General features: G+C 44.7%; 1 protein-coding gene across 14 annotated transcripts in view; it reads right to left on the bottom strand.

Annotated features, from left to right (window-relative positions):
* Positions 1-15392, bottom strand: part of LOC142589528 (uncharacterized) — a 199600-nt gene that overhangs the window by 143998 nt on the left and 40210 nt on the right. For 12 of the 14 annotated variants that reach the window (XM_075700940.1, XM_075700936.1, XM_075700941.1 and 9 more), the window contains one exon: positions 11757-11969. The exons of 1 other annotated variant lie outside the window; for it this stretch is intronic. In XM_075700940.1, the coding sequence (XP_075557055.1) occupies positions 11757-11969 (213 nt within the window). The remainder of the gene's footprint in view (positions 1-11756; positions 11970-15392) is intronic. One more of the 14 variants, XM_075700943.1, reaches the window with a different exon arrangement.

Here is a 15392-nt window from a genome sequence, read left to right as displayed (position 1 = left end):
CTTGAAGACGACATAGGGCGGGAGCTTATGTCCGTCTGCCATACACGACAACATGACTGTAACTCACATTGTCTTGTTGCCGATGGACCGGACATAAACTTGTTTAGAACCCTTTTCGTGCATGGTGAGGGGTGAAGGTATGTCCACATAAACCGGCGTTTGGTCAGCATTGCCGATTTGCCCTAGCTGGAAGTTCTTGGACTTGCACAGCAAAGTAATGTGGTGTTGCAAAGCCACAAGCAGCTCTTCGAACAATTCGGGCAGCTTTTGCGAAATCGAAGTTCGGCGGCGTAAGGAAAATCCAGCATGGCACATGTAGCGATAAATCCAGTGCTTGCTCGCTTTGAAGGCGGAGCTCAGTAGCCCTTTTTCTCTTGCAAGCTCCTTACCTTTTGCTTGCATAAGCTCCACGCTCACAGCTAGATGCGCGGCTCGCTGTTGGTGTACCAACTCCGTCAGGGCGTGTTCGATTTCCGGAAATGTCCCACTCCTCAGGCCGCGAAAGCTTCTTCGCATTCCACTGCACGTGAAAAGGGCTTCCTTCTGTTGACGCCAGCCACGAATGCTTGCCTCGTTGAAGCCAAACTGCCTCCCGGCCGCACTGTTGCCGAAGTCCTGTGCGGCTAAAATAACCTTTAGCAGTCAAGTACTGTTTTCGTGGTCCGGACATCTTGTTCCTTCAATGCGGAATAAAAATGTTGCACTTCGCGAAGCGTGGTTTGCACGTGTGCTGCCAAGGTGCGCATTCAACAATAAAGAAACGATGCTGTAATCACACAGCAATAACAAAACCAAGCCGTAGCTATGCAGCAAAAAGGAAGCCAAGCCATAGCCATGCAGCAATAACGAAGTCAAGCCATAGCCCCGCAGAAATAACGAAACCAAAACTTCTAGCCCAAATTTCTGACAAATTTTTGTTCGGATCCTCATATAGTACGAAGCAAAAATTTGGGACAATAATAATAGTATAAAAACCTCGTATTATACGTGGGTTTCTAAGATATACCATATGGGCTTACACTAGCCTCTGCTATGGGCCTAACACTCGTTTGCTTAAGTTCATGTACAATTTTATGATGAAATAAGTAATGTCTAATGTCTAATGACTGCTTCACATTCGGTACGAATTGTGTGTGTGTGCAAAGTATTTCGATGCAAGAGACATCATTGGTGCAGATAATTTTTAGACAAACGGCGACGTCGCATCGCTGCGAAGAGAAGCCGCTGATGTCCCAGCCAAGGTGCTTGCCTCTATCGCTGTTGACTATGGCATAAAAACCACCTTCAATTTGTTTCTGACATGAAATAACTAATTAAGTAACGTAAAAAGTGTGCCTGTTATGAAATACAGCACCAGTGCTAAATCACTGCGCTGTTGGGAAGCATAGTAAGGAGAAGGTACCGTATTTACTCGCATAGTAGGCGCACCGCCAGTTTGGTCGCGGAAAATCGGATTTTTTTATTTCCACGCATAATAGGCGCACCCCGAACTTGGAACTGTGATCAGTACCGCATTTACATGATTGCAAACCGATGCCCTCCTCCCCTTCCAGCTTGGGTGAAAAAAACATGCACGCACATTCCACAACCCAAGCTTATTGACGTATTTGCTGGACTACTAGTCCTCATTAGTGTTGCTGCCGTCGCAGCTGCTGAGGACCCACACCACATACAACATTCCGAAAACCAGTTCTTCCGTTAACCATCGTTAACTACCAATACCCCCCCCCCCCCCCCGAACCGCCCCGAAGCCAGCAAGCAAGACGACCTAACGCGGCCGTAGAAACCAAAGAAGAGGGAAAAATAGAATGCATCCACAAGCGAAAAATAGTTCTTCCATCAACAATAGATAACAACGCCCCCCCCCTCCAAACCGCCGCACGGATGTAAGCGTTTCGCTACCTTCGCTGAGGCAGCTCGGAAAGCTGGGCGACTCTCGGAGGCCTGGTGACTCGACACTGCCAGTGACAGTGCCATTGCCGTCAATGCTCCACACAGGCAAAGAAAAGAAAAAAACGCCACATCTTGCCATATTGCAAGCGGCATGCAGTTCGTGTGGTCGCATGTTCCGCAATGGGGAAGTACAGGAGCTACACAGCTGCATTCAAATTGAAAGCTGTGCAGTATACACTCGAGAAGGGGAACCGTGCTGCAAGCAGACATTTCAGTGTCGGAGAAACAAGCATTCACTACTGGCGAGGTCAGCAGGAAAAATTTCAGGCCACCAAGAAGTTGCTACGGGCCTTCCGCGGTGCACAGTCCGGAAAGTATCCGCAAGTGGAAGAGCAACTCGTTCAACACTTACAGGGCCTTCGACAGGACGGTTGTGCAGTGTCTCTCGACATAGTGCAGACTGAGGTGCGCAGAATTGCCCGAGCACAGGGCATCGAAGCGAAAGATTTCAAAGCAGGCTTCGGATGGACAACGCGCTTCATGCGACGCCATGGACTCACCCTGAGAAGGCGCATAACGTGCCAGCGCTTGCCCTCAGCATACAAGGACAAGGTACAGGAGTTTCACCGTTTTGTTATACGGCTCCAGCAGCAAAAGAACTTCATTTTGTCTCAGATTGGGAATGCAGATCAGACCCCCCTCTGTTTCAACATGCCGAGAAATACAAATGTAGAGGAGAAAGGTGCACGAAGCGTGCTTATTAGAACATCTGGTGCAGAAAAAGACACATATACTGGATGTTGGCAGTGACTGCGAATGGGCGCAGACTACTGCCTTATGTTATTTTTAGGAGGAAGACGCTCCCAAAGGGAAATTTCCCTTGAGGCATCTACGTCAGCGCCCAAGAGAAAGGTTGGATGTCCGCGGAGTTGATGGTGGACTGGGTGAAGACCGTCTGGGGCCAGCGGCCAGGCAGCCTGTTGTATCCGGCCATGCTCGTTTTGGACAGTTTTCACAGGCACCTTGTAGAACGTGTATGAGAGAAGTTGTTAAGAGCTGCGCACAGATATTGCCGTGATTCTGGAAGGCCTCACTTTGGTACTGCAACCTTTGGATGTGTCCTTAAATAAGCCTTTTAAGGACAACGTTCGAAGGCTGTACACTAACTGGATGGCTGGAGGACAGCGTCAACTAACTCCAGGTGGCAAAATTAAGAGGCCACCTACGGAAATGTAGTGCGGATGGATCATGGAAGCTTGGCGTGAGATCTCCGATGACGTCGTCAGGAAAAGCTTCAAGAAGACGGGGATCTCCAACACACTGGATGCGAGCGAAGACGACATGTTGTGGAGCTCGGACAAAGACAAGTCTCCACCCAGTGGTGATGAGTATATTCTCTCCGGCTCTGACTCTGAATAGGGGAAGGAGAGGAGCATGACATGTCTTAATAAATTTTACGTGTGTGTGCAGTCGACATCTCTCGCCTGTTCATTAAAAGGCAAGTAGGTAGCTTTTAGTTTTCCTTTTATACTGCACTTATTGGTAAATTATGTGAGAGTAGCCATATTCCTGACATATATTTAAATTTAAAGCGCAAGAATGCGAGTTGAAAAAATTTCATAAATTTTACCCTGCGTATTAGGCGCACCCCAAACATTGAGTCGGATTTTCTGAAAAACAAGTGCGCCTATTATGCAAGTAAATACGGTAACTGTCATGGTCGGGGCGAACGCAGTTGGCACCGAGAAGCTGCCCCTTCTAGTGGTAGGGAAGGCGAAAAACCTGCGTTACTTTAAGGGTGCGAAAAACCTGCCTGTGTGGTACAGCAGCAATACAAAGGCCTGGATTACACAAAGCTTGTTCGAAGATTACGTCCGCCGTCTGGACCGGATGTTCGAGCACCAGAAGAGGCAACTGGTAATAGTTGTAGCCAACTGTGGGGCAACTACCTGTTCTCGGCACTTGGCATGCTAGCAGATGCCTGGAAGGCTGTTCAGCCTTTGATGATTGCTAATTGCTTTACGCATGCTGGATTTTGCAACTCTGAAGAACCCGTGACCGTAGAGGCAAATGGCACCGCTGAAGACATCGGCACCGGCGAGCAGCTGATTGCAGACATGCACAGCAGTGGGATGGACCTTCCCTCTGCTGTTACTTTTTATGAGCTTGCCGCGATCGACAACAACATAGAGTTGTGCGCGGAGATTACGGACAACGAGATTGTGCACCAGGTGACCGCACCGCCGCAAAGCGACTCGGACTCCGACGACGACACCTCTGGCCGCCCGCAACCATCAACGCAAAGCGTTGTCAGAGCTCTAATATTGTTGTCTGGTGTGTACGATGAGAACATGACGCTTGCACAGATGCAAGCAGACGTTACAAAAAGAAGGAATTTAAAACAAGGGTACATCCGTGACTTTTTCAGTCCAGTTTAGCTGTCATAAAGTTCTGTTTTGCAGCTCACGAATTTTTCGGACTGTTCTTTCATTCGGACTATTTTTCGGTCTCCTCCAGGTCCGGAAAATCGGTCGACCACTGTAGCATCAAGAGAAAGCATTTGTGTTTTTTTAGCAGCAACATGATCCACAGATCGGATTCAGTTGTTGTGAAAAGCTTGATGCGTACAGATGTGTGTATTACACGTCAGATGCACATTCACATGTGTCTCCTGCTTGAAGCAGCCGTACGTCACAATTAATTTACTTTTTATCCGGGGCTTGTCATAAATGAGATGGCATGGTCAGGTATTAAGGTTACACTTCAGCGGCGGTGGCATACGGCACGACTCCTATTTTGAAAGTGATCTGCGATGAGTACAGAGTGTAGGTTTGCCGAGGGATGATGGCTTCATGTGCACTCTGTTTTCGCCGCTTAGTTCGCATTGAAATGAGAGGCAGTAAAAAAGTCAATTCGCTTTCTGCTGCTGCCACTCTTCCTCACGCCAGCATTTTGATAGATGGTGTCTGCGGTCATCGAGTACGATGCATTTATATTTGCCTGTGCATGCGTGACAGAATGCTTGTAAGCTTAGTTAAAGGGACCCTGAAACGCTTTTGACGATTTTCTACAAACGTACTGAGTCGTTAAGAGTAGGTCCTTCTGATCATTAACTGACACATCTAAGTGCCCCGCGTAAAGCGTGTAATATATCATAAGGTTTTAAAAATGCACATCGCTGCCAATCGCAGCACACTGCTCGGCGGAATTTGAAGCCGCCCCTACCCATATGACCGAAATCACCCATACGATGTCAGTGGGGCGAGCTATCCGATTGGTTGACCAGGGCGCGTGATCGACAATTTTTCCAACTTTATGGTAAACAAATGATCTTCATAATAGTTGAAATGTTAGTTAATTTGTTTTTATGAAAAGAAAGTAAGATAAAGAGAATGCACAAAAACAATTTTTCAGTACACTTAAGCACTTCCGGCACACAGCAAGTGTCGTCTGCTTGTGTTACAACGTACTCCATTTTGACGAGAGCTCCGCAGCCAGAGTCGGTCTTAGTCTTTTCGCGAGCACTACGATTCGACTTTGTTGCCTTGTGGACTGCAAACGTAGCGACTGGCAATATGTCAAGCTGCAACATCGTGTCCCTCTGCAAGGCAGCATATGAGCGAACTGGCTGCTGTGCATCGGACTGCCGCTATCCGATCAGCGCCAGGATTTGCGCGTTCGTGGCAGTCACTTTACACCGGAAGATTATTAACGCAATAGCGTTTCGCGAGTCCGGTATTAGGGCAAACGCAAGCTCAAGGGGACAGAGTCTGGCCGTTTGACTGTGCCGTAACGGGATGAGCCATGAGATGAGCAGAAGGGCAAATGTGAATGGTCTGCACGGTGCAGCCACCTCGTGGCACAGAGCTCAACCATACACAGTAGCAGCAACGAAGTGTATTCTTCTTCGCTGCTGGTGTGTATTTTTCGCAGGAGTGTAATCATCAACACGTTGTTTTTTATAAATGTTTAAAATGTTTTACACTTCATTAGAGCAATATTAGCGCTTTGTTTGGCTGGTTAAGCGCCGCGCCAAGTGTATGGACCATGCAGACCGATCAGGTCGCTCACGTACGTCTACGCTAAAGTTCCTTCATCAGCCTGAGTTTATGCCTCCAGTTCTTTTCCAAAATGACCAGCTTGCGTGTGGTTACCGGAATACAAGACACATTCGGCGCTACGATAGAATGCTCGCAACGCACGCTGCTTCGATAGCTCTCGCTTGGGGCCGACAGCCAAGCAGCTAGCAGAGAGGTCTCGCGCAGGCGGGGGCGAGCTCCAAAACAAACGGAAGTGGACGATGTGACGTCGCATCGTGACGCAAACCAGTGAAGGCGGAGCTTAGCCCCGCTCGCTCGGCGAACGAGTTGAGGAGGAAAAGCATGGCTAGGGAGGAGAGTAACTTCTAATCGCTTGTAGCTCCATTAATACGTAACGCTTCAGTTAAATTGTGGTGCGAATGTTCTACTTAAGCTGTACCCTACATGTCTACAAAATTTGTCCGAACCATTTCAGGGGCCCTTTAACAAGCAAATGTTTACGAGTTTATACGGCCAATAAAACTACTATCCTTACTGCATATAGCACTGTAATAATTTGCTATCGCAATCAATGCTTAACCTTCAGGAAAAACCTAGACTTCTTTTTATGCTTTTTTTTTTTCAGTATTGCACTACGTCACCTTCCAACACCTCATCCTTTGTAAAGCTTGGCGCAGCATTCATAAAATATTGAAACAAAGCCAAATTTTTTAATTTTATGAAAATGCAGCCGTGTTGACAAGTTTATATTTGCACTCAACGTGATCTTCGTTTAAGACTGTGACCAACTAACCCTATTTCAAATCTTTTTAAGACAAGCATATGTCAGGCCAACTGGTGACAGCATAAATAAAGGGAGCACTATTGTGTTGTCACCGAGGTCGTTTACAGCCACATGGGCATTCAGTGTCAAGACTGTAGATACGCAAGATCACAGCAAAATTCCATCTATCTTTTTATGGGATAACAGGCATTCAAAACATTGAAATGAAACAATGCTTGCATTAGCATGCCTTTTGCTGAGAATTAATCCCTCACTCTCAACGGGCAATCATGGCACAGCACTTAAGTGTCAGGCTGCTGTGCTTGAGGAACCTGTGTTACATGGGTTTGAAGCTGCCCAGCACTAAATAGATTTCAAATCTTTTTTTACTTTTTCTTTTTTTTTTTTCAATGAAGAGCGGAAAAATGAGGCTGGCTAGCTATTTGCTGTCTTATGTGTAGGTAGCTAGCTAGAGGCATGGCTTGTGTGCGAGGCTTCCATTTTGTCGTCTGCTTTGAAACATCCCGAAACCACTTGCACACTGTACGGTCCATGCCATCCGCTGTGCGAGTGGTTGAGCAAAAAACAACCTTGGAGAGAAGGCATGGGCTGGCCAAGTAACTGTATGGGTTTAAGTGTTCAGAGCATAACATTAAGGAGTCTAAAGCCTGCCAGCCCCCCCCTTTTCATCCTACATTCAGCTCCCAAGCTTTGCATTTCCCGGCCTCTTCGGATAGTTCAAAGACGTCATTAGACTTTCCTTGCTTGGCGTGTTCTGGCACCCGACAAGGCAGCAAGCACATCGTCTTTGCACTGCAACTGCAATTTGTTCACTCACACAATAAAAACAGCACAATCTATCCCAGGTTTATCGCTAAGACACACATGTGAAACCAAATCCCTATGTGTACTAGATTAAGCTCTCACTGCCACTTTTATTCAAGAAACAGCACTTAGAAGTATGGTTTATTACAGATGTCTGTACAGTAAAACCTCGTTAAACTGTACCCGCTTAAACAGTAGTTTTGTTTTAAATGTAGTAAAGTCAAATCCCCGACTCAGCGGCCATTGAGCATAATGTGTTTTGTATCCGCATAAACCGTACCAGCTTATTGCGTACGTATTGGTTAACATGTACTGTTTCCACTTTTCATCGCACAAAAACGGTAGTACATCGTCTCCATTGGGCGGCCCGGCAAAAAAACAAGCCTCAGAGATCAGAACGACCTCCAAGTGCCCTGTGCATTTGTGTGTGAATCCACATCAACATCAAAATCATTTCAGCACCGTGCCAGAGAGCATTGTGGCGTCGTGCAAGCAAGGACTTGCATTACTGCCAAAGCTCGGATAAAAAAAAATGCCGGGTGCTCAGCATAGAAGAAAAATTAGACACTGTTTGTGCTATCAACGTGACACGAAGAAGTCTACTGTTGACTACGGTGTGTGGCATTTGGAATGCGAAAAAGTTGCTTGGCAGCGCTGCTGCGACTGCGAAGAGATGTCGGCTACGAGGTTCGACTTTTCGCCATTGTTGCCTCTGATGTTGCCGAAGTGTCGCCTAGCGACAGTGATGAGGACGACACGGGAAGCAACAGCACGGGCGATTCAGGCCCTACTGTGGCAGAAGCTGTGCATTACGTCAGCCTCATGAATGCGATCGTTGTGACGAGAACAGCACGCCACAATAAAAAAGGCGCCCCGCGACTTCTGCAGCGCTACCGCGCCCGTGCACGGAGAATATGCAACGTTAACGAGGAATCTGCCATGAGTGTTAGCCGAGAAGAGGGGGCTGGCCGAAAAGCTGGCTCGCAGCTTCAGTAAGTTTGAGGCCACTGTCGTCGCTACTAGGGAGCCGCAGCATCAAACAAAAATAACACTTTTGTCGCGCAAAGTGAATAAACACTGCATGTCCTTTTCCCTTTCATCGCACTCTCTCCAAGTGCAGTTTTTGACAGGTAAGTGGGCGATTTCATGCCATTTCGGTTAAGAAGTACTACCATTTAATACATACTTTTTCTGAGCTCCAGCCAACTACGGTTTAACGAGATTTCACTGTGTGCACAATAACCAGATATGTAAGAAGATTACTTTACAACACAATATTGGTTTCTTAAAGGGCCCCTCACCAGACCCCATAGCAAATTTTGGTTATACGGTGAAAGTTGTTACGTGTCCTCTGCCACACAAATTTTTCGAATCGGCGCATTAATAGCAGAGATAGAAATATTTCAGTGTGGCGAACCCATGATTTCAGCAGGCAAGCTTCACCGCAAACATATGACGCTCTCTCCACTTGCCTCGTCTAGCCTCTGCAAGTGAAATTCCTTCCCTGCGTTCTGCCATACTCATGCCCATACTGGACCTCAAGGATCACGTGACGCTACGTCACGTGCCCCGCCTCCATTTCTTTTTCTCTTTTATTTTTTTTTTTTTTTATGCTGCGCACTTCCTCTGACAGCATTGTGCGCGAGCTGTTGCGATTGTCTCGTTTTGCGCAGCACACGATTTTGCGCGCTGTGCACAAGGAAACATGCTAGCGGTATAATTCATTGCTACACAAATACTCAAGCAGAACAAGCAAATCACAGAGCATGATCACGTGCTGGAACACGGTAGAAAATGGCATAGTTTCGGTACCCGCGCACATGATTGCACGACCGTGGGAACAAGCAGATGAAATGGAAGTACCTACATCTCTCTGGCTTCAGTGCGAAGTAAAACAAAAATCATACAGACATTCTGTTTGTGTGTTTTATTATTTCTCTAAACTTCAATTCGTCAATTCAAGCAACAGATCACACAAATAACAGATGTTGCCTTGAACAATTCTTGAAGTAATGTGTCACCACGAGCGACATCAGTGCGGACACGAGTACATAGGCGCAGGGACACCAGTATGTCACCATCCGGCTTGGAGCGCGGTCGCCGTGAGGGAAAGGGAAAACGGTGTTCGGGTTGCAATTTCAGACCTTTCTGCAGCGCGTAGTGATGTAATTATTTGCAAACACGATCGTTGGCGCGCACTGTATGCTCTGCTCTTGTCAGTTCAAAATGGCCAGACCTGGTGAGGGGCCCTTTAACCCTTTGAAGGTTTTCGCCGTACATGTACGGCGGCGGTTTTCTGTCCTGCAAGGTCTTTGCCGTACGGGTACGGTTCTGACCCTCCGTTTGAAATTTCGCGCCGTAATGACGATGCGGACTTACCGAGAGGTGCTGCCATCTCTTAGCACTTACAAGAAGCGTTTGAAGTTTGCGCTACCTTCTTGGGGAGATAAACAGATAGCTTCAGCACGTCGCTCAGACTGCGGCAACGCCCCTTTGGCGGTTTCGGTTTCGCCCCGTGATCGCAACGGAGGCGCACGAAACGTCATTTTCTTTGTCGGCACTCTCTTGCAGGGCGGTGGAAGTTGATTTCTATCTTGATTGGCGCTGCTCTTAGCTTGTTTATCAGCGATGTTCGCGATCGCGAGGTATTCTCGCTCTCAGTGGCAACGCGCTTTCGCGGTTTCGGTTCCGCCGCGTGATCGCAGCGGAGGCGCGAAACGTGGTTTTTCTCTTTGTCGGCACGCTCTCGCAGGGGCGGCGGAAGTTGCTTTCTATTTTGATTGGCACTGCTCTTAGCTTGTTTATCACCACCGCTCACGAGGTATTCTCGCTCTCCGCGGCAACGCGCTTACGCGAGAGGGTGCATCAGACCTCTGCCCAAGGCAGCCGCACGCAGAGATGTCATGTGTGCGCCAACACAACTCCTCGCTCCAAGAAAACAGACACGCATTTTAGGTGTGCAGACTGCGATAAGGCGCTGTGCGTAGACCCGTGTTTCAAGGAGTACCACGCTCGGAAGTACTACTGACCATTTTGCAGTTCTGAGTGATGCCGACACCAAAATACTGTTCCTAATTATTTTTTAGTACTTATTCCCGACTTTATACATTTTGTACATTCAAGATCCGTAATAAAGTAATTTGACCACCTGGGAAAGTTTTTTTCAAAATAATTCGACCCTCAAAGGGTTAAGGAGTTCCAACCTAGTGTTATCCCTAGAATAAATTTTTGAGGCAAACGCAACCACAGAATGAAGACAGGAAAACTAGAAGCCTAAAAGCACAGAACATGCAAAAATGATGCAGTTCACTTATTCAGCAGTAGGAAACATACCAAATTGCCATTGTAATGTACTACAAACGCTAGGCAACTGCCACCCTTGTGGCCTGCTATTTTTTTTTTATTACAATACCATGAAGTATCCAGATTCTAGAAAATGAAAAGCCCTTCTATAGAAAAAGCTAGAAAATAAACAATGCTGCCCTGCTTTTCAGATCTTTGGCATGGCGACTTGCAATCAGCAGTAAAATATTTCAATACTAGCATAAACCTTGATATGAGGCAGATTTAACTTGTTACAAGAACAAAGAAATATGTAGATACACAACCAACACGTTGAAATAAATTTTAAGATTTCTTGAAAGGTTTAATTCTACGCAATAAACAAACGATCCCATTGACAGTAATCAAAAATGGGCCAATCCTGCAGGGTGTGTAATCAAAGGTTGTGATCTGCTGGGCCGATCCTGATAGCAATAGCGCAGCAGGGAAATGGCGACGGGGTATAACATTTTGCATTTCACTGTCTCCGGGATTTGCCCAGTTCAATCAGTAGCAGGCAAGGAAAGCTTCACACTAAAAGAAGTCGCATTGTAACAAACCTGCCTCTTTTACATCTCCATGCTTGGGCCACCATCATGAGGTGAACGTTCCACTCTATAAAACGGCTACATATGGCCATTCTTTTCTGCGAAAAACGTGCCAGGACAGGAATCGCCTATCAGATCTATTTGCGTGCGTTTATAGTACCGATGAATTCTGTATGGCCCTTACTAAGGTTGCCTATTATAGCCGACATGTATGCACTCTGAAAGAGTTATGTTTCCTTCAGATTTTCCAATACTATGTCCTGTGCAGCATTTCTCTCAAGCCAATACCGGCCTAGAAAACTCGGCATGAAACCCAGGGGGAAGTAGGCAAAGAAAGGGAAAAGTGTGTGCTGCCACAGCACCTACCATCATCCACGTCGAGCTTGAAACGCTTTGGCTTCCCAGACTCCGCGTCGATCATGCTCAAGGCCCGCTTGAGATCAGCCAAAATGCCATGGTTGGATGCTGATCGCTTTGGTGGTTTCGAATCCACGTCATCAGCATTGCAGTCTACAGGATCAGGGTCATCCGGATCTTCATCCTTTAGGCCAGAGACTTGCACAGCAATGCCAATATTGGCTGCAGAAAGGTCAAAGTCTCAAGCTACATGCTTGGACTCACACTACAGGCAATGAGTCAATTCCTCCATCACAAATGAAAGCACAAACAAATCAAAATAGCTCAAAGCACATCTGTCCTAGCAGTACTGCAGCAGCTTAAGAGCATGGTACAGAATAATCTACAATCTGTTTATAGTTGTATTCTTTCAAAACTCTATTTTCATTTACTTGAGGGGAAAAGGCTGATCATAGCTGAAAAAAGTAAGGGACCAACTTAGGTGTGCCACCACTAATTTCAACGTACATGTATCTTCTAATATTAATATAGTGGAGTCCACTTGTAACAACAACAAAAAATACAAAATATCCAATCATTATAGCCAACTTTTATTTTATTTATTACAGAAACCACAGCGCCAGTGTGGCATAACAGTGAGGGGGGGGGGGTCAAATAGTATATAAAACAAACAGTACAAGTCATTTCATAATAAATGCAAAATAATTTACGGCACAACATATACATCCTGAGAAACACAACTTCAGTCATTAGCAGGATATGTTATATTAATGAAGAAAAAGAAAGATACATCATTAGACAGCATTGATCCCGAGAGCACAACTTCATTCATCAAAAGAACATGTTTAACAAGGAAGAAAAAAATGCATCATTAGACAGAATTGTTACAGAGTCCTGCGTTAACCTGTTCCAGTTCGAAATCGTCCTGGGGAAAAAGACATTCTTAGCATTTCGGTTTTGCATTTTATTTCTCTTACCTTATTCACATGATCTAGACGTAAAGATACATAGTCGGGCTTAAATATGTACTTATCGCGTTCAATACCAGTTCTAGAATGAAATATATTATGAAAGAACTTTAACCTGAGTGATTTTCTTCGTTCCTCTAATAGTTCCCAGCCAAGATTCTCTTTCGCATGTGATACGCTGAAATGCCTAGAGTAATTATGGAACACAGAACGAGCCGCTAAATTTTGCACTCTTTCTAACTTTTGTATATCAACCTTTACCCAAGGGTAAGCAGTGCAAGCATAATCGAGGACAGATCTAACATTTGTAATATACAGGAGTTGCTTAGTTTCCGAAGGAAAATGTCTTGCATTTCGTCACAAGAAACCTAGTACCCTACACACCTTGGCTGAAATGTATTCAATATGACGGTGCCACGACAGATTGGAGGTAAAAAGATATTTGAACTCAGATACAGATGACAGCTGTTGAGTACTTATTTTGTATTTAAATTGATGAGGAGTACGTTTTCTTGTAAAAGACAGGTGAAAAGTTTTCTGCAAATTTATACCCATGCCCCAGCTTTTGCTCCAATCCGTAACCTTGTTCAGGTCCTCTTGCAAGGGAAGACAATCATTTTCATTATGAATAACTCTATATAACACACAATCATCTACGAATAAACGTACAGGAGAAGAAATATCAACACATATGTCATTCATGTAGATTAAAAATAGGAGAGGGCCTAGGACGGATCCCTGTGGTACTCCTGATGTTACCTCAATGTCATCCAAGTGTTACCTGTTTAAAACTACTTTCTGGTGCCTTGAGCTTAAATATTCCTTAATCCAAGCAATAACTGATGTATTTAAATGATACCATGATAACTTCTCTACCAATAAATTGTGGGGAACAGCATCAAAAGCTTTCACAAAATCGAGAAAAACCAAATCAATAGAGCAGCTGTTATCTAATGCACTTGCTATATCATGTGTTAGTTCTGTTGGCTGGGTAACGCAGGAAAAACTATCCCTATATCTGGACTGCCACTAAAAAAAGAAAGCTTCCGAACATACCTCTGTAGCTCCGAACCCAAATTTGCCACTTGGGCTAAAGAATAGACATTGTAGAAAGTAGGCTGTTATAGAGAATATGTTTATTCAGACCTCTAAACAGTGCGTCAAGCGTTAGGCACACTGAAATGTGTGTCAAGCATTAGGCATGCCGAAATAGTCAGAAATCTGCACTTGCTTTCGTGGCAGTTTCAGGTTTACAGATGCAGTGTGCATTGCCTCCAGCTGCTGCGCAAGCACTGGCAGCAATCCTTGAGCACGCACGAAATCAAGGAGCGACTTAAGGGAAGCTTTAGCTTGGGCCCAACTCAGACGCGGCCTATTCAAATACATGTAAAACGCAAAAATGCTTTTCTGAGATAACCGCTGGACTAATATTAATGAAATTTGCTGCACTTGAGAGAAAAGGTTAAATTCTAGTGACTGTTGGAAGCGGAATTTTCTATTTAGGACCTGAATTTTATTGAAAGAATTTTCAAAAATTAAAAAAAAATTAGAAGCACGAAGTTAACAAATGACTAGCTCTCCATCAAAAACAGCTATCGCGGTTCTCTCAATGGCATCCATTAGATCATTCAAAGCGGACAAATTTGATATTTCAATTTATATATTACGTGAATTTGTTAAGTTGCATACAAGGGTTTTGCAAAAGCTGAATTTACACATTACAAAGTTTTTTTAGAATCATGTGGGACATATCAATTTTGCCCGCTTTAGATGTATTATGAGATGCAATTAACACAATTATGGTATCATTCTTCCTTGCTGAGTTACAGATTTGTAAACTTGATAGCTTCGTTTTCTGAAAATTTTCTATCTTTGCCAATTTTTAATAAAAAATTGACAACCTAAATAAAAAATTCGAAACCAACAGTCACTAGATTTTAAGCTTTTTTTTTTTTAAGTGCAACAAACCTCATCAAACTTGGTGCAGTGGTTGCCGAGAAGAACAAATTCCCTTTTTACATGTATTTATATAGGAGCACCAGAGCTAAAGCTTCCTCTTAAACAGACCCTGAAACGATTTTGCCGATTTTCAACAAACATACTGGGTCATTAAGTACATTTGAGCGTGTAATTTATAATAAGGTTTTAAAAATGCACATCACTGCTAATCACAACACACTGCTCGGCGGAATTTTAAGCTGCCTCTACCCATATGATGGAAATGACCCATATGACGTCAGTGGGTCAGTGGGCTGGCCAGGATGCTTGATCGATAATTTTTCCAACTTTATGGTAACCAAATGATGTTTGTAATAGTTGGAATGTTAGGTAATTTGTTTTTATAAAAAGAAAGTAACATGAAGAGAATGCACAAGAACAATTTTTCAGTACGCTTAAGCACTTCCGGCACACAGCAAGTGTCGTCTGCTTGTGTTACAACGTGCTCTGTCTTTGACGAGAGCTCTGCCATGGTCAAGTTTAGGCAAGTCAGAGCCTTATGCACATTCTTTTTACCCTGATGTCCCTTTTTCTTAGCACCTTGCTACATTCTGGTGAAGCTCTCATTTCTACCACCTATATTGTCATTACAAACAAAATAATGCAACATGTTCTTTAATATCATTTTTTTGAGTGCCTGTGAACAGCTGCTTACGAGATTTTGAGAAACATTTATGTA

This window comes from Dermacentor variabilis, chromosome 8 (assembly GCF_050947875.1).
Source record: "Dermacentor variabilis isolate Ectoservices chromosome 8, ASM5094787v1, whole genome shotgun sequence".
NCBI lineage: Eukaryota > Metazoa > Arthropoda > Arachnida > Ixodida > Ixodidae > Dermacentor > Dermacentor variabilis.
Note: the sequence above shows the minus strand (reverse complement) of the source record. Positions and strands in the feature narration are given on the sequence as shown.